Genomic DNA, 20,103 nt, shown 5'->3' on the forward strand with positions numbered 1-20,103 from the left:
ACTGACAGCAAGCTGTTTTTATCTGCTCTGCTGAAACACTAATATATGTAAAGACATTAAACACACACAGCAGGTGCACAGCAGACTAGCCTTCCCAAAGTCCAGACTTCAAATATATCAGAATATATGCAGACTGTGTTTAACATTTACACAGAACACATATAATTAAACCCTACCTTCTACAAAGAGTGATTAAATACCATTAGATACCAGAATTCTGCAAGAACCTTGTTCTTCTTCCTCAAAGAATGCACTAAAAACCAAATTCTTGCCATTTATGATGCTCATTCAAAGGAAAACATGTCATTTGAACCACGACCAGAAAATGAACCATTTCTGGTGGTGTTTAAAAAAAGGTATCAATTTATCCTTTTTATATATAGTTTCAGCATTAAAATAACCATTAAATATGCATTTGTGCATTTGTTGGTGTTACAGAGACTTACTAGCATCCCAAGTCTTGCCATATATATATGTACATATATATTTCTGACCACAACTATATTTATAATGGATTTAGATTAGAGCCTAGGGCATTTATGTTTGTATAAATGTATGTATATATCATTATACTTGACCATCTGTATATGGTACAACTGTTGCAAAATACCATGCATGGCTTGTTTGGAAATGGTTTGGTTTCCTAAAGAGATTCCTAAAGTGTAATAATTATGCCATAGAACCATTTAAATTAATTAAAAAGAGCAGCATAATAAATTTATTTCACCATCTCAAACAATATAATTCAGTGAAAGTGTTTACTAATTAAATATGCAATATGCATGGTTATGGTGGTAAAATTATTTATTATTTGTAGGCCTGTCACAATAACTATTTTTGTGGGAACAATAAATTATTCCAGAAATAGTTGTGATAAAGGATAAAATTGAATTTAAGATTATTATTATGCCATTTGTATAATGAGTGTTTGTTATTATACCACAATGAAACAATTGTACTCTTTTAAAGAGAAACTAACAATTCTTAATCTAATAATTAAGAATATTTATTTTGAAATATACTAATAAATAATAATTAAATAAAACATAAATGCAAAAAAATCTGATGGTATACTGGTTTATTCACATTAAAGAATTCTTCTTTCTAAGAAGTTCATAAGCTCACTGAGGTTAATGAAAAATAATTGAGGTTATGTTTATATATTGTACAATAAGCCAATTATGTTATTACTGTTACAGGTCCAGTTATATCATGGCATATCGCTTATCAAAATTTCTCTTAAACATATCGCTTGTCATTTCACTCAGCCATAATTCATATTAATAAACACTATAGTATATGTATCTATTGATCTATTATGGTTGTTTATAGGATAAAACAGTAGCTGACCCTGAGAGCTGAGTGTGATAATGAGTGTACCTGAGCCCTGCTGCTGCTGCTGGTGGTAGGTTAGATTCTGGTGGTGGTAAGCAGGAATGCACACAAAGCTGCTTGTCTCAGGTGCTTTCAGTCATCAGGGGACAGACTATCATATTCCCTCAATCCAATTTACTCCGCTGTGATGCAGAGAGAGATTCCTGCAGGCTGAAATGTGACCCGAGGCCTGGCCAATGGCTGCGCGGCCTGCAGGATTCAGACTGTACGCAGGGGAATGGCGTATAGATTAGGTGAGCTGGTTTATTAGGTACACCATTTAATCAGAAACACCTATATTACAGTGCAGGTGTGTTTAGGGGTGTTAAATTACTGACTGTAGACCATGTTTTAGAGCAGCCTGTATCACTCCCCCCACCTTTATCTGATAATTAATGAAAAAGGAAATTATTGAAAATGCAAATATCATTGGTAGTTTTCTGCACAGTAGTGGCAGGGGTCATCGTTAGGGTGACATTACATTGCATTACATTAAATTACATGTAGTGTATGCTTTTATCCAAAGAGACTTTCAATTATTTAGCAATAGAGGACATAGGTAAAAAAAAATAATAATATTTTTTTTTTGACAGGGCCTAAAGGAGGCCAAAGCGGAACAGTGGGATAGAAGAGGAAAGAAGAGAAAGAAGGAAATGAGGGTAGAAGTTGTTACTTTGTTAAAGGTGGGTAGGAATGAAAAATAGAGCTGGGTGTCATCAGCAAAGCAACGATAGGAGAACCCATGTGAGCGGATAACCTGACCTAGAGAAGAAGTTGCATATGGAAAAAAGAAAGGGGTCCCAGTACAGAGCCCTGGGGAACCCCAGTGGACAAGGAGTGGGCTAAGGACAGCTGTCCTAGCCATGACATCTTAAATGTTTGAGAGTATAGATAGGAGGAAGTCATAAATGACTGTGTTTTGACATCATGTAAACAAAAAAAGGCATGGGAACAAGATAATTAAGGTGTAAGAACAAGTTTGAAATAAATTATAGCCATTAAGGCTTTGCCACAAGGTACTTTTTTTCACAGCTAACAAAGCAGCTCTCAGGGGTTGTTAACAATATGACGCCTTAATAACACACATTAGGATCTCATGCTCATGCCTTAATAAGTAGTGGCCACACATTTATTTATTTATTTATTTATTTATTTATTATTATTATTTTTTTTTTTTATATGATGTCACCTTAGAGGCTCCAAAGTTGTTCAAAGGAAAACATTTCCTTTACTCATGTTTATGATATCAGAATACTGTGATTCTGCGAACCATTTCCTGTGGTGTTTCTAAATGGATACATTTATCCTTTTTATATATAGAGTCAGCATTAAAAGTGGCCAGTAAAATTGCATTTGTTGGTATTACAGAGACTTAATAGCATCCCATTCATCGAGTCCTATCTAAAATAGCAACTTAATGCATCAGCTTTTCTAGTTTTCTGATGTTAATAAAGGCATTTGCACCAATTACAATGTCCTGTAGTCTAAAAGACTGCACACTGCACTGCACTGCAGACAGTGTGTGTATTGTAGCTGCTTGTTGTGCACGTTGCATTAATTGGATTTGAAGCCTTAAGGCTCACAACCTCGGCTTGGCCTCAAAGGCATGGTGAGGTTAGCCCAAGCGAATCCCTCTCAGGTCTAGACGAGGGGCTGTATTCACGCAGACGGTCAGTCTCTGGACACTGCGGCCTCTTCTGATGCTCGTGGGGGACATCCTGCACATCCTGCAGGTGAGGGAACTGGAGAATTTTAGTGGCAACTTAGTCATTTAGATAGAGGGTGTTTGGAGGAAGGGCATATTGTATATACAACCAGACAGCATCTCAATATCCAACTCTTTGTGTGGGAATGACCCTCTATGGGCCTTTCCCTTTCTACATAATAGTGAAGCATAATTCGTTTATTTGTTCTTTATTCTATACTTGCAGTTTTGCTCACAATCATATAATTTCAAAATCTCATTTTGCTTAAGTTGTAATGTTTTTAAAATAAGGTTAGCACTTTTAGAAGACTATAAAATATGTGTGGCTGCAAAACAGATTATGCTAAAATCAGAGAATTGCGGCTGGTAATACCAGCAGACCCCAGTAGGTGTAGTCCTTACCAAAGCATCTGAGTTTAACATGTGAAATTTTGGTCCAATACTGTAATAATGTAGATTATATGATTGTTTGTTTTCTGAATAGTGAAGGATTTTGCAGCTTAGCACACTCTTGTTTGAGTACATTTGCTTTGTTTGTTTGTTGTGTTACTTTTTCTACTTTTTCTACTTTTACGTCATGTCAGAACATAGTAGTAACATTTTAATCCCTACACTACTAAACCTGTTTTATAAATAATACTATAAATCCTAATTTCATTTATTCATTGATCTATTGTGTTGTAGTTACTGAACGTTTCATAGTAGTAACTAAATAATGCACAGTGGACACTAAATAAATCAGAATAGGGCTTTCATAATTCATAGTGGGTACTGAATGATGCATAGTGCATATGAATAATTCATAGCATATACAAAATAAATAAAATTGTATAGTGGTAATGATTCTAAGCATTAACTAAACAATTCATTGTGGACATTGAGGAGTTATAAGTAGATTTTATTTTGAAGAACTAAATAATGAATTGCAGTAAAAGAATAATTCACAGAGGATACTGAAGAATAAATTTATAGTGGATACCGGGGATTTCTCAGTAGGTGCTGCATAATTTATAGTTACAGTAAATAACTCATAATGGATACTGAATAATTCATAGTAGTAACTAAATAATGAATTGCAGTAACTGAATAATTCATAGAGGATACTGACAAATATATTTATAGTAGATACTGAAAATTTTAAAGTAGTAACTGAGGTGACTGAATATTTCATAATAGATACTAAAGAATTCGTAGTGAATAGTGAACAATTCATAGTAATTACTGAATAATTAATAGTGGATAGTGAATAATTCATTGTAGATACTAAATATGTTTAATAACAATCTGTTTACATCAAGGACACCCCATCAACAACTTGAGTTACATACATACATACATACATACATTATGCAATATTTTTATATAAAAAATAAACATTTTCATTAGAAACACCAGTCATAATATCATAATGCAATTCACATTAATGCACTTTGTGTCTCCAATGTTGGAGTAAAATAAAAAAGTCAAGTGCATATTGTGACATTATATGCTAAAATGATGCTGAAACAGTATGTAATGCAAAAATCATTCATCTGCTGTTTTTTGGAGGTTCACTCTGTCACTGTGTTGCCTGTAGTTAGTACTAGATAGATGACTCAGGGTTCTGCAGGACTGGAGATATGTGGTTTTGGTGACAGCAGGAGAATACAGTACAGTTAGAGAGCAGAAACTGTGTTTTGGCGTGATCCGGCTCACAGAGAGGCAGCGAGGCCTTTCTGAGACACAGTGTTCGCTGAGGGACAGATGGAGTGAGAGGCAATACTTGGAGAGTGACTCAGCACTGAGACGGGAACGTTTAATATGGGAGAACATCACACCTTCACAGAGATGAGAAATATCTGCCACGGCAACACTGTCAGCGTGTCCCAAAAAACCCCAACCACCCTCCCTCCCTCCCTCCCTCCCTCTCTTACTGTCTTCTGTTTCTCACTCTCTTTCTCTCTCACTCTTGCAATAATTTACTCATCTGAAGGCCTAATTAGAACCTGTTGTACACGACTGTCAATATCAATAAGACAATATCATATATTATATTTAATTCTATATTAATTCTATATATTCAGGGTTTCAAAAAGCTTAAAAATCAGAAAATGTCTTTATTTATTTTTTTATTGTATTTAATTTAATATATGGACACATGTTTATCGTTCACAGTTTATTCAGATTTTGTTGGAGGAAGTCTACTTTTCTAATCTACTTTTGAAAAAAAGGCTACTAAATTCTGGAGCATTGCTGTGAGTATCCGTAACTCCCCAACTCATCACAAAGGTATTGGATGGATCACCATCATACCAGAGAACACAGTTTCACAGCTCTATACTGCCTGGCATTGGGAAAGTTTCATATTTATCTGCTCCATTGTCCTATTCTTTTGGAAATATTTCTCTAGAAGGGGTAGACAAGCTGTGTGTGTGCATTTGCACGTCTGTATTTTATATAGCTGAATGTGAACATGCTGGTGTTCTGACCCAATCTATCCCAGGAATACCTGAGAGATACAATGTTTGACTTTGTGACATTCAGAACTCTTCTCTTCCTCACCAGTTATTTAAAACAGCAAGCAAAAAAACTCAATCTATCCTTTATATTTCACAATTTTATTTACAATTTAATTTTATCTACACCTAAACTGATGTACAAATCTGCCGAGCTCAGGCTCAATCTTGGTCATGTATAATCATATAAAACATATGTTTAGTAAAACAAAAGCTCACTTCTGTGAATATGGTGGTTATTTTTCAAAGTTTACTTAATTACCATTGTGTGAACATTTAAACTGCATTCTGAAGTGTTTCAAGTGCTTTATCACATACACAGTATAGCATCGTGTCAACAACCTCTAATTTAAACATTACAGTTCGTAAATTTGTCAATTTTTCAATTTTACCTGCCTTCAAACATTATCTTTGCCAAATATGTAGTTTCCATATTGTTGCTTTTGTTCCCATTAGATGCTATTCACTTTTTTATGCTATAGTATATGATAAGTTTCACATATTGTTTTGTTTAATGTAGACTTTTTTATGTTTTTATTATATCGTTCTTTGTGCGCAGCTGGTTTGTTTTTTGAAGCCAAGCGTGCGGAGGGACTACATTTCCCATCGTGCACTGCGGGACCCTACGCCGTTTCTCCCAGCCAGCTGACAGACGGTCGGTTGGGGAGGGGGATAGATAGATAAATAAAAATTAAATAATAAAATGAAATAGATAAATGAACAAAGCTTCGTCGCATGTACGAAATTGTGTGTGTTTTTTTGGCTTTTATTGTTATATTTTGAATTTATTTCTATGTATATATTTGTACAGTGTACACAGTTTTATATTTATATATTTTATTTTTTTTAGAGAAGGCGCCGAGTCACAACACGAGTCGTGTGCTGCATCCAGCGCAGGGGCTCGCGCGCGCGAAAGCTCGAGAGAGAGAGAGAGAGAGAGAGAAAGAGAGCGCGCGTATAATATAATACACGCCTGCGAGTGTGTATGTGACCGAGCGGGCGCGTGTGCGCGCGTGCGCGAGCGAGCGTGCGTCCGTGCGTGAGTGTGACGGCTCCGTGCATGCGCGTTTCGGTGCGCCGTTTTTTCCCCGTGTGTTTTATTTTGTGTCTCGATGCTGAGGGGATGCAGTGCGGCTCTGCGCGCGGAGGGACGATGGTGGTGGAGAGCGATGAGGAGCGGCCGGACAGGGATGCGGCGGCCACCGCCACCTCCACGGCCGCGCTGCACCAGTGCCAGCTCCTCCAGAACATGATCGAGATCTCCATCTCCAGCCTGCAGGGGCTGCGCACCAAATGCGCCGCCACCAACGACCTCACCCAGCACGAGATCCGCACCCTGGAGGTACAGCAGGGAGGGGGGGGGGGGGGGGCTGATGGGGTAGAGGGGGGGGTTGTCAGATCAGAGCAGGGTGCATGCATGGCCCTCAGTTTCTCCCTCATTCTCTCTCTCTGTCTCTTTTACTATTCACTCTCTCCTTCATTCCCTCTCTCTCTGTATCTCTATCTGCCCCATGCTGCCCCCCTCAGCCTCGTGCATGGCTGCTGCTGCTGCTGCTGCTGGGCTGCAGTCAGGGCTTTAGCTCTCTCTCTCTCTCTCCTATTTTCTGCTGATGCTGTTTACTGATGCACGCACTCTGCAGCTGGGCTATGGGGCTGCTCTGTGCTCAATACACTGCATTTGTGCTGTACAGCCTTATAAAAAGAAAAAGAAGGTTCTTCAGGGTTCTGCTATATAAAGAAACATGCAGCTCAAAAATGCACTAACAAATTTCATTTAGTGCTTTTTTATCTATTACAGCCTGTACAAGGATTGGATAATTTTTTACTGTATAGAACCACGTAAAAAAAGGCAAAAATGAACTACATAATCTCACGTTAGTGCTACTTTGTGCTGAATGCATTGCATTATAAATAGGGTTATGCATGGTTCCTCTTAATAGGACCTTGCAGCTATTTTTAGTGCTACTAACTTTGTGCAGAAAATGCGGCTTAAAAAGAGGCCTCTGTAGGGTTTAACTATATAGAACCATGCAACTTCAAAAATGCCCTAACATTAATTTTTTTAGTGTCATTTTTCCTGTACAGCTTTAAAAAAGGGCTTTTGAGGATTCTACTATATAAAGACCCCGTAAAAATGCAAAAATGCACTGCATAATATTGCATTTGTGCTAAATGCATTGCATTATAAATTGGATTATGCATGGTTTTTCTTAATAGGACCAATGAGCTCAACAAGGTATCTCTTTTTAGTGCTACTAACTTTGTGCAGAACATGCATTTCATTTGTGCTGAAAACCCATAAAAATAGATTTCTGCAGGGTTCTTCTGTATAGAACCACGCAACTCAAGGATACATGAAAAAATGCACTTCGAAATCTAATTTAATGCAACTTTGTGCTGAACACAATGCATTTGTGCTGTACAGCTTTAAAAAAGAGAGCTCTGGAGGATTTCTACAACATAGAACCAGGCAATGAAAAAATGCACTACGTAATCTAATTTTACTGCTACTTTGCGCTGAATGCAATGCATTTGTGCTGAATGCAATGCATTTGTGCTGAATGCATTGCATTATAAATAGGATTATGCATGGGTCTTCTTAATAGGACCTTGCAACTCAACAAGGTATCTCTTTTAGTGCTACTAACATTGTGAATAACACGCATTGCATTTGTGCTGTACACACTGCAAAGTTCTTTTAAATAGAACCACGCAATTGAAAACTTTGTGCTGCACCTTTAAAAAAAGAGGGTTCTTCTGTAGAGAACCATGCAACACAAAAATGCACTACAAAATCCTGTTATAGTGCTACTTTGAGTTGAAAACATTGCATCCTTAAAAATAGGATTCTGTATGTTTCTTCTTCATAGGACCATGCAGCTCAACAAGGTACCTTTTAGTGCTACTGACTTTGTGCAAAACATACATTGCATTTATGGGTTCTGCAAAGTTCTTTTAAAAAAGGGCTCTGTAGGGTTCTTCTATATAAAACCATGCAACTCTAAAATGCACTAACAAATCTAATTTTAGTGCTATTTTGTGCTGAACTTACTGCATTTTTGCTGAATTGCCTTAGAAAGGGTTCTACTGATTCTTATATAGAAAACTGTGCAACTACAAAACATTTAAATTCCTAAATGGTTATTCATCAAAATTAGGTGCCTGTCATTAAAACAGGGTTCCACTACTACCATTTGGTTAATTACTTTGTACTAAGCACATGGCAAAATATGGTTCTATAAGGTTCCTCTTTACAATACAACTCAAAAACTACTTAAATGCATGTAAAAAAATCAACAAAAAACCATCCATGACTCAAAATGAGAGAAACGTTTTTTAATTTGCAAAATGGTTCAATTTAGCACTGTGACAACTTAAATACCCATTCAAATGCATTAATAGTTTGATGGATGATTAAATGGTTCTTGTCCGTCATTAAGCAATGGTTCAATAGCATCGTAGAAGAATGATTGTAGAACCCTATATTTGGGACTATGAGTGCAGTACTAGTTTATGCTGAGCACACGTTTGCACACTGTGTTTGTTTTATTATTGTGTCCTGGTGTTATGGTGAACACACACTCATTCTCACAGTGCAGTTGTGTCATGGGGTTATTTTCTGCTACACACACACACACACGCACACACACACAACAGACACTGTGCTGCACAGCAGAGTGCATCGAACTGTGAATAATGGCACCAAGTAGGATAAATACATACATGAGAAGCCTCATAGCACCTTAGCACACTAACCCTATTCATACTGTATATCAATGAATAGGGTTATGGCATGGCTGACATGGTGACCGGAGTTTTGTGTGTGTTTTTTTTTTTTTTTTTTTTTTACATTTTATGCTCTTACTTTATGGTTAATTGAGATATTTTGGATATTACTGCCTGTAAAACCTCCTATTATAGAGAAGTGTTTGCTAATTTAGCATCAGCGCTAGCAACATAGCAACATAGCCATAGCCAGACTGCGTAGCTTTCTGTGTTTATTAGCTTTTGGTGCTAGCTTTTGTAGCTTAAATGTATATATATTAGGGTCATCTTTGGAGTGGATGAGTATTTTTGGGATTGGATGGGATAATTGTACTTTCCGGAGTATTTGTAGGGATGTAGCATTGATACGCTGTGCTTCCACTGTTCTGCGAGTTTTGCACAATTTTAACATAACTAAAAATGTGCTTTATGTTCTTATGTTCATGTTTTAACTTTTATCATAGCGATAAATGTCGTAAAATGTAGCAACAAAAATGATTTATAGTGTCCTAATCTAACAGTCTTGCTAGCGACAAGCTAATAGCTTGCCTGAAGCTAACAAGTAGCTCCAGAAACTCATTTTCTAGGTATATTATAACAAAATAAAACGTTAATGTCTGTGTTATGTTCATTATTTTATATATTTTGGAATATTAGAGCTTTAAATATTAAATAAGAGTAAGGTATTTGAGTTAAATATTATTGTGAAATAGCCACAGCTTAATATGTGAGCACCAAACTAGCTAATGCACTAGCCACAAGCTAACACGCATAGCTAAGGAGATTTAAGTACAAACATAGTAAAATTGCTGCTTAAATAGCGAATCCAAATGTTAGAATTATTTTTGTTTTTTAAGTAGGATGTTTTAAATGGATTTCTTACTCAGAAATTACCCTGAGTTCAGAATCAAAAATGGCCGCACCGCTCATTAATTGTATAAAACACAAAAGTATGTGGAATACAGTAAAGGATAAAATATATTTAATCCTACTAATGTACTGTGGAGCTACATTTTGTGAAAAAAGTGTACTTGAGACTGAACTTGAGGCCTATCTAGGTTATAGTCTGTATCTCTGTGCTCAGTGAGTCTTAGGATGTGGGTAATGGCACCACACAGTGTACTTTTCCCTTTGTCACTGATGCCCAACTCTCTAATCAGCAATCAAGCAGATTAAACGAAAACTGCTCTGCTAGATCATAGGCCAGCTTTTCATGTGGTCACCGCCTTTCACAGGCCTCACTTTAGAGTTGTTATTATTTAGTTATTATTATGATTATTACTTAGTTAGGATGAGTTTTCCAAAAGGTTCTTAGCACTGAGATGATTCTTAGTTGATTGAGCATCACTTTGAGCAATCTCTCTAAACTAGGTCGTGATTAACAGTTATTAAAATTATTAACAGTATAATTCTGAATATTAACATATAATATAATATAACATAATATGACATCTACATTTTTGGCTTCAGCAAAACTAAGAATGTGAACCCTTCTGAAAATCTAGCTTAAGACTAGCTTTCGCTGTTAACTGCTTTTAGAGTGCTTTTAAACTGGTCAACCATTTTAATCAATGTGTGCAAATATTTAAAATTTAAAGGTATGAGAGTGTTTAACATTTTAAAGGTAAATTGTATGTTATATTATGTTAGGCTAATGTGTTAGCTGTGTAATAGCACACTAGCTATTAGTTAACATGCTATTATTGTACCTCAAATTAGTTGTTACATTGCTAGTGAACATAATTAATTTTTAAGGGACTGCTGAAATAACCTAATAGCCAAAGAACTTGCTAATAGGTTGCAAGTGGTTATTGCTAAGTGATTAGCATTCCTTAGCCTCAAATGTGGACTTAAATGTTCTGTATTGGTTTCAGATGAGTGTTTCTGGCTCTATTTTTAGAGTCCAGTGATGAACAGCTGGTATATTGTGCCACCATCAGAGCTATTTCAGTACCACACAAGCCAAACTGCCACTTTCAGTTCTGCTTCCTGATCTAGCCGGAAATCTGCCCCCCCCCTCCCCCCTCCACCTGTAGTCCAGAGTGTTTTGGGCCTTGGCAACGTCAGGAAGCAGCAGGGTCATGACTGTTGAGGAATTGCCCTGTCAGCTTCCTTTTTGAGCCTCTCTGCAGCGACTTTACTGGTCAGCCCCTTTTCCTCCTGAGCTCTCCAGCGCTGCGAGGCTTCCTCTGCACCTCACCATATTTGATTAGTCATAGTACGGCAGGGCTGCAGCGAAACGCTCCTCGCTGTCTTAATTTACAGGTACAGAGCTCATTAGCATCTGATGTGTGAGGTTTGTTATTTTTGGCAGGCTACGTCTGAGGATGAGGAGAGAGAACAGGCTGTTAAGGAGACATGACGACTGTTTATTGTGCAATTATATTCTTTTTTATTCGCATTTTTAGCTAACTGACTTTTCCCATCAGTTTTTGAGATATTGACAGTGTTCCAAATTCAGATTGTTTGGTCGATTAGGACTTATATACAGCTTTTTGATAAGACATGCAGCAAGCAATTTTTTTGCCTTTTTTGGAGTACCTCAGTAACCAGTATGCAAAACTAGCAATCACCTGAGAAAGCATAGCAACAACTTTGCAACGAATAAGCAGCATCCTCTTGTACAATCCAGAAACTGTAAAAAACTAAATAAAAACATCATCATAGCAACCACAACCAAGAGTATGCCATAGCATCCAAAATTTAACACATAGCAACACTCTAGCAACTGCCAGAAACTATTCATTTCTTTTTAGTCTTAATTTAGGCTTAGTTTCTTTATATTTTTGATTTTCCCATAGAAACAAAGAGAGTGCAAATATTTGTGCATCTTTTTTATGCCATGATGCTACACTAAAAATAGTAACACCAAGAAACACTTACGTGGTACACCTTAGCATCCACTTAAAAAATAAAGCATGTCAACTTGCTAGCAACCACCTGTTACACCATCAGTATCAAGCACTAATTAAAAAAAAAGCAGCAACTTAGCAACCACCTGGCTTAGCCATACCATATCATCCACTTAGCAGACACTAGTGACCATGCAGCAAGAGCTTAGCCTCTCATTTAAAAAACAGAAAACAAAAAAAGAACCAATGTTGTGCAGAAATCTACCTTCTCTTCTTTTGCACAGGGCCTGGAGCACAGAAATGAATACGCTGTAATGTGGGCCATTTGGTTTGGCTTGTTTTATTAAAAAATATTACATTGACAAACCATAGGCTAGTTACGATTGCACCCCCCTTGTGTTAAAGACTGGCTTAGCTTAGCATGTTTAGAATTTTAGTTACCAACAGTCAGAAATGACAGGCGGAAAGCATTAGCCGTCTCGCGGGCTCCCGTCGGGACAGTAAAAGTGGTCATACGAGGGCCATTTAAGCAAGGACAAAGTGGAGGCTCGTCAATTCTCATTCACTGTTAACGGGCCCTAAACGGTCTGTTAATTCCCCCGCACTGAATAGCAGGAGCTGAAGTGGTTGTCACACTCGCGATACCCCCTCCCCCCACCCACCTGTCTCTCATTGACACCTGTACTTCAGCGCAATCAAGAGACGCTTGAACTCACATTAGATTCTTACAAAAAGCCTTTTGTTATTCCACTTCATGGCAGTGGGCCTTTTTTTCATAGCATGCTGTACTTGTGAGTGGATAATGGTGCTCCGACGCTCCGGCTGGAGTACTGTGAGGTGGTGCTTCAGTTTTCACACGCTAATCCCGGCCTGGCGCCAACCTAGCGCTGCCGCCTCGCACTTGTTCTTGTTCTTCTCGCTGTTGTTTGCTCTCTGTATCTTTTCTCTCTCTCTCTCTCTCTCTCTCTCTCTCTCTCTCTCTCTCTCTCCAGATCTGTCTTCATACTCACCTCTCCGGCGTCTCCATGTGGGAAGTCTGCAAGTCTGTGCTGTGTTGGTTCAGTTGTGGATCGTTCTAACGCCATGGAATCACAACACAACCGTTCAGGCGTTCCTCTCTGTTTTTATGAGAGGAGTCTGAAAGCAGCAGCTCAGAACCTCTCCAGAGCAAAGCATGTTCATGCAGGGCCTGCCAGATACTCCAGTATGTGTATTTCCCATGATGCGTTCTGCTCAAGACTGTAGGCAGACTTGTTTAAGCCTTTTAGCAGCAAGGTCTCAAATTTGTGAGAGACAGACAGACAGGAACTATTAATCCCAGTGGAAAGACTCATTTGGCAGACTTACCATAGCCAAAGGAGATGAGCAAATGGTTTGGAGAATTGATTTGAAATGATAGTGATGCTGAATGGTGGTGTAATCACGTTGGTGTCTTTAAATAGTTGGGATAGGATTTGAAGTCGATTTTGATGTATTTATGAAATGCTTGCACACCCATTCCTTGGAATTCAGGCCTTTCAGATAGCATGAACAATTGCCCTGAGCTCTGCTGATATACGGCAGCATTGACTTGCCTTAGACTTAGACATCAGGCATGTGGCCAATTCAGCCAAAAATTGGTCAGACCCAAAGAGACGGTCTTAATCTGGATCACTTTAATAATGGTTTGTTTTTTCTATTGCAGTGTGGAAACACTTTTTAGATGGTTTAAATTTTCAGATCAACAGGAGGAAACTGAAGCAAGCTATTGTTGCTCATTAAACAATAGAAGACGAAAAGGAACCAGTGCTAAAATCATATTTTCTGTGTGTGCATGTGCATCACGCAGCAGTATAGCCACAACAAAATTATGCTGGTCATTCCTGTATCTCCTGTAACTGTAGATTAATCTTATTTATAAAGAGAAATAAAATGGATCTGAGGATAATCTGTTATGCTTATTCTGCTGCATGATGTGTGTACTGTGGTCAAGACTCTCTCACCCAGTCAACAACATGCCACGTCCAATGCACACCCAAGTACTCAACCCAATCAGGGTCAAGTATAAGGAGACTCAGAGTATGTAGTGGTCAGTGCCTACTAAAAGTAGGTGAACCGATGAACCACTGACAGGCTCATGGGTGCCCAGGACTCATTGATGCCATTCATTTAGGCTCCCCATTTCACAGATTACAGGATTTAAAGAATCAGATTTAGGATCTTGGTGCCAGATACCACAGGACACCTTCAGAGGTCTTGTTGAGTCCATGCCTCGATGGGTCAGAACCATGAAGATCAGTCAGTAATCTAGATGTCACAGTTTGGTTCTCCAAGAACTGACATTTCACTTGCTGCCTAATATTTAGATCCCACCCAATGATAGATGTCTTTGGATTATTGGATCCAAATACCCAATGTTATTTAGTGGTTTTATTCATGCTTATGGATACATATTTGTATATACAGTATATTAGACTATTGTCAAAGCAGATGTCCTTACCACTTTTTAATATCAACCAAAATAAAACCAATGTGCAAGTTGATGGACGAGGCCTGTGACCCAGTTTATGTGAGGAGAACTTTGTGCTCTGTGTCTTGTCATGTCCGTGTGAACTGCTGTGGTTTTTCTTATTCTTGCTTCTCTTTTTTTCTCATTTTTATGTGAGGGACTGGGCAGATATGCAGCAGTGGCGTTTGCTGATTTGGGCCCTCGTCCTCATCCAGCGCTGGAGAGGAGTTTTGGTGGTGCGCTCGTGGCGTGTGCTATTGTGGCTGTGTCTATATTTAGCTCGTCTTTCTTCCTACGCATTTTCAGGGCTGATTGTTAAATAAGAAAATCGCATGACGTACGAAGACAGAGGAAAGGGGAGGGGCTGAGGATGGGAGAGGGCCAACCAGCTGCGTGGGGGGTGGGGCTCTCTGCAGGCCTTTTTATTTAGTGGTTGGGGACAGTGGAGCAGGTGATTGCAGCAGTAAAATACACCCCTCCCCAAACATCCAACATCCACCATCCACCCCCACCTCCCTTATTTCTGTGGTTAGCTGTAACTGACGGTCTGTATTTTTTTTTCTACTGCATTGCTATATTAGACTTGCACTGCTGTATAAAAATGGATAAAAATGGAGTGCTCTATTATTGAAGAGCACTTTTTCAGTCAGTGGCTTTCTCCAGCATTGGTTAAGACAGAATTCAGATACAGTTTTCACATACAGCAACTGATCGCTGGTTCCGTGCGAAATTTGGGTTATCAGGTCAATCAAGTCATCAATCAATCAATGTGGAATCCATCTGTTAATAATTAGGACTGTATGAGACTGTATGTAAATCTCTGTGTCGGGTCTGAAGTTGTTTAAAGTGATTCAGAGCAGACGAGACATAAGGAGACCTTGGATTAGTGGAAGCCCCTGTAGCGACGCCCACCCAGGGTCAGCCAGTTCCCTTGATTACGGAGGAGAGGTCAGATAGCCATTGTTTCTGTCTGCGTCCTCCCTGACAGGGTCAGGCTGGAGCTAAAGCCTTAGTGCTGCACGTGACCAAGCTCATCTTCACTCCAGGTTGCGTAATATAGGCAACATTTCACCACGCCATGAGCAAACAGGGGTCAGCTTACAATAGACTTAAGCAATAAGTCATTCTTTTGGAGAATTTCCAAAAGTGTGCTTGAATGAAACAGAATAATTACAGTACACTGAAGTAAAACTGAAGTCATATTTAAAGACTTTCCATTGTGCACACAGATTGCAGACAAAAGAAATTGGTAGCAACAGATTCTCAAAAAAAAAAATCTACTCTTGAAATAGTGCCATTCTTGTTAAAAAAGTGCTATTTGTTCCAATTACTAATTACACTCAACAAATTACATTGCGTTGTAATACACTGAAAGTGTCTACGGTTCAGAAAAGTATATTATGTATCACGATAATGATGCAATAAAATATTTTCATTGTTTGCAGATTTTGTTAGAGAGAAATAACTAATTTGGCTTAAAAATTGTATCCAAATGTATGGTAGCCAATTTGCCAGGGTCTTTGTTTAAAAGTTTTGCATACTCCACTAATCCTAAAATACATCATAAATCAATGCTTTTTGAGGCAAAATAATAATACATCAATATTGTTTGCATAATGAAAACTTGATGCTAACTAGCTGTAGTAAAATAAAAGTAATAAAACTAAATTGCTAAATTTGACATAAGCTAACATGTTGCTACGTTATCTGTTGTTGGTTATTTTGCTTTTGATTTTAGTTGGTTTGCTAGTTCACAGGGCTGCCTGCCCTGTTATAGCTACCACAGTGCATCATGTTGACCAGTGTGTTCGCTAACGCTAAAAGAGAGAGCGCTGGGATGAATAAGGACGAATAAGGCCAAGGGCACTAACCCTGGGACTCCATATTCCACATGCCTGACTTGTCTGCTTGATGATCAGAGCCTTCAGTCCCTCTGCTGTCAGGAGCTCGTACAGGGGAGGGTGGGTTTGAAAAAGAATGTCCAGTAGTGGCACGTGTAAATATATGTTGTGACATTCATGGCAGCACAAAATATAGCAAGTCTGTGATGTGCAGTGCTGTGTCAGGATGATTTGTGAGGTCATGGAAAGTTGCCAGGCTAAGCTGATCTTTTGCTGGATTTCTTTTAGCAGGAAAGTATTGAATTATGTCTAAAATAAATTGGGAGTATTTCCAGATAGCATGAGTTTGGTCTATATATGGCAGCATTGACAGTGACTCAGCATTGGCCATGCAGAATTGGGCCAAATGTGTGTTATACTCTGCAGCCGGGGTGTTGGCACTTGCAACTCAGGCTGAGCATGTGGTATAGAGCCTGGAAATGGCCCAAGTGAATTTTTTTATGTGGAGTGGAAAAGAATGGAACGGCTGATAACTTGTTCTAACTATTATATTTAGAAATACAGGCCTTCCTTAAAGGGTAACTAAGCCTCCTGATTTTAGCTCACTCCAGGCACAAAATGTTAGGGGTAGTTTGTCAGGGCCTCTGGGTGATGTATGGGTTCAGAGGCGGGACAGGAGTTAGAGCTAATTGGCTGACCTTTGGGGAGGTATTATTGATTGACTGAGCTGCATATTGTGTCTGCGTGCCAAAGTACGCGGACATATCATTCACGCCTATACAGTAGTACAGTTGAACCTGTGAGGGCGCTGCAGAGGCAAAAATTACCACAATTAAAGCATTTTTTAAAGGTTAGGAAATGTTTGTTAAAATACTGGTATATTTCATTACACAGGAACACATTTCATCTATTAGTGAAAAAATATGGTTTAGTGCCTCTTAAATAGTAATGCTTATGGGGCAACATCAAGAAAAATTGCTGGCTCATATACATGAGAGTGATATTCAGTAATATTTCCATCACTTCCTGTAATAAGCCTAAAATAGTACACACTTGGAGGTGGATAATATGACGATATTTAAAAAAAAACATCAGCATTCTGCATCACATACTACACTTGGTGTCAGTTTACTTAGTTTACTACCTCTTCACCAACCCTCAGTTTTCCAGCTCAAAGATATGAGCTGTACAGGGCTAGAATACACTCTAAAAAACAGAGGTACGATATAAGTACTTTTTTGTACTCAAAGGTACACTCTTCATAATTGTACCATCAAAGGTACAATACTGGTCTTTACAGGGTCAGATTTGTTCCCTCTGAAGTACAAAGTATTTTCTAACAGCAATAAGTACAAATTTGTACCATTTAACCAGCCATAAGGTACATTCAGTATTCTGTATCACTGTACTGATAAACAATATATATTTTATTTGCACATTTTTTATTTGAAAGCCAGACAATTTTGGATCATCAAGTTTTTGAGCCATATTCAGTTGATGATAATGTTTATAGCCTTTATAATCTTTACTGGTGCAAAAACCATGGGTACAAAAAAGGACTTTCACTGAAAGGTACTTTTTTGTACCTCAATATAAGGTACAGCCCCAGCGACAAGCTTTGTACCCTTTTAGGTACAAATCTGTACTTATATTTCTTAGAGTGTAGTAACGTTAGCTGAGCTAATTTAGCTTTAGCATTTGCTTGTTTACAAAAAACTGTCTGCCAAATTGCTGTGCCATAAAGCGTGTGCATGCCTCTCTACTTCCTGTATCCATTTTAATTTAATTTAAATTAAAAGGCTTCTGCAAAGTTTTGTAATCACACTTTCAGGATATTAGTAAAATTCTGAAAGGACAGCATCATTTAAAGAAGGAATCAGATGGCAGAATTCTGGGTCTATGGAAAGAAGTTGTGTTAAGTATTTTAATTATGTTTACTTCTAAGGTCCCTTGTCCTACTTGATTAATCCTGGCATGTTCTTTATCCCTTAATAAATAAATAAATTTTTAATAAATAGAAATTAACTTCTGAAACTCCTTATAACTTACTTCAGCATGAGTGGGCGGCGAAACACTGCTGTTTACCAAATGCGTGTATGTGTGTTGTTTTTTTGTGAAATCACAAAAACAGTGAATTAAAAATATGGACTGCTGCGGGCAGTATAATTTTAGTTTATATATTATATCAAACACTTATAAAATGTTTTCCTTTGATATGGGCCCTTTATTATCTTATTGTAGTAATGAGTTTTATTATGTTTTGGGTTTTTTCAGCTTAGAAATATAGCTCTATTCCACTTTTAAGACCTCTATATAGGATTTGTTAATTTATTTTTACTTGTAAAATCAACAAAGCACATATAAGCACATATAACAGGGAATACCAACTGTATGTGTATGTCTGTATGATTTCCTCTAATTCTGTTTGTCTGAGAAAAAAAAGGTCCTACATTTAAGTGTGAAATCTTCAGGTAAAGTCATGTATATGATGTTGAAGAGCGGTGCGAGTGTGTGGGTTTGTGTGTGTTAAGCGGTGCAGTGGGTTTGTGGGATATAAATAGGCTGCGTTGCTCGTCGTAGCCGCCGCCGCTGCTGCTGCTATTTGTGGGTAGCGGGGCTCATGCTTGGTGCAGTGCTAAGTCACGTTTTGTTCTTAAAGGTGTGACGTCTGGGCTCCTGCTCTTCCTGCGGCTCGGAGGAGATGGGTGTGGTCATGCCCTTTAGCTGTCAGTCACGGCCGTGTACGTCACGGACGTGTTGCCATGGCAGCCTGGTGCCTGTGTTTACCTTTATCTGCATGGGCAGGCTGATGTTACCATAACAGACGAAGCAACGATGCGGCTCGCCGGCCGGCTACGGCTTTTGTTCTCTGCTTTTAATGCAGGTGAACGTTTCCATACCCTTTTGTTGCAGAGTTTGCTTTATAGGGTCTTTGCTGAAGCTTTTTTTTCAGAGATTTGAAAAAAAGTTCATTCATGGTACTAGGCATACTGTAGACATAATAAACATATACTTAAAATTAGATGTCGATGTTGGTTCTGAGCTATGTAATGAATCTTAGCGCTTTTAAAAGCAAGTTTAATTTGGTCAAGTTATTATTATTATAACATAAAATCAGACGTCAGGGTTTATGTTTAACATTTTAAAGAGCCAATGACCTGGATGTATTTCTAGGTGAATGATATATTCATTTTTGTCCTTTGTGATGTCACAAACTGACTGCTTTCAGAGACTGTAAAGAAATGTTCTGGGGCAGCCAATCAGAACAGAACTTATTTACATACATGAGTCTGACAATAGTATGTATTTCTTTTTAAATTGATATAAAAGAATGGTATTAATAAATAAAGTTTCTAAAACATCCAATATGTAGACAAAATATTAAGATTATTCTTAAATCAAGGCTATTAAAAAGTATCTGTTATGGTTTTATTACCGTACCGTATTTTTTTGCACTATAAGGCACACTTAAAATCCTTTAATTTTCCCAAAAATCATCCAGTGCACCTTATGTATGAATTTTACCAGTCAGGTTGTAAGGAGCAGTAAAGACACTCATTAGAAAGACACAGCATTAGCATTA

At 38.1% G+C, this 20,103-nt stretch overlaps 1 protein-coding gene across 4 annotated transcripts in view; it reads left to right on the plus strand.

Moving 5' to 3' along the window:
- The first annotated feature begins 3,016 nt into the window (after window positions 1-3,016).
- The window catches only part of ksr1a (kinase suppressor of ras 1a), a 60,470-nt gene continuing 43,383 nt past the window's right edge, over window positions 3,017-20,103 (plus strand). For 2 of the 4 annotated variants that reach the window (XM_022680974.2, XM_022680975.2), the window contains exon 1: window positions 6,545-6,916. In XM_022680974.2, the coding sequence (XP_022536695.2) occupies window positions 6,635-6,916 (282 nt within the window). In that variant the 5' untranslated portion in view covers window positions 6,545-6,634. Of the gene's footprint in view, window positions 3,108-6,543; window positions 6,917-20,103 lie in introns of those variants that run through there. The other 2 variants (XM_022680976.2, XM_022680973.2) reach the window with 2 other exon arrangements.

Source organism: Astyanax mexicanus, chromosome 20 (genome assembly GCF_023375975.1).
Source record: "Astyanax mexicanus isolate ESR-SI-001 chromosome 20, AstMex3_surface, whole genome shotgun sequence".
Classification (NCBI taxonomy): domain Eukaryota; kingdom Metazoa; phylum Chordata; class Actinopteri; order Characiformes; family Acestrorhamphidae; genus Astyanax; species Astyanax mexicanus.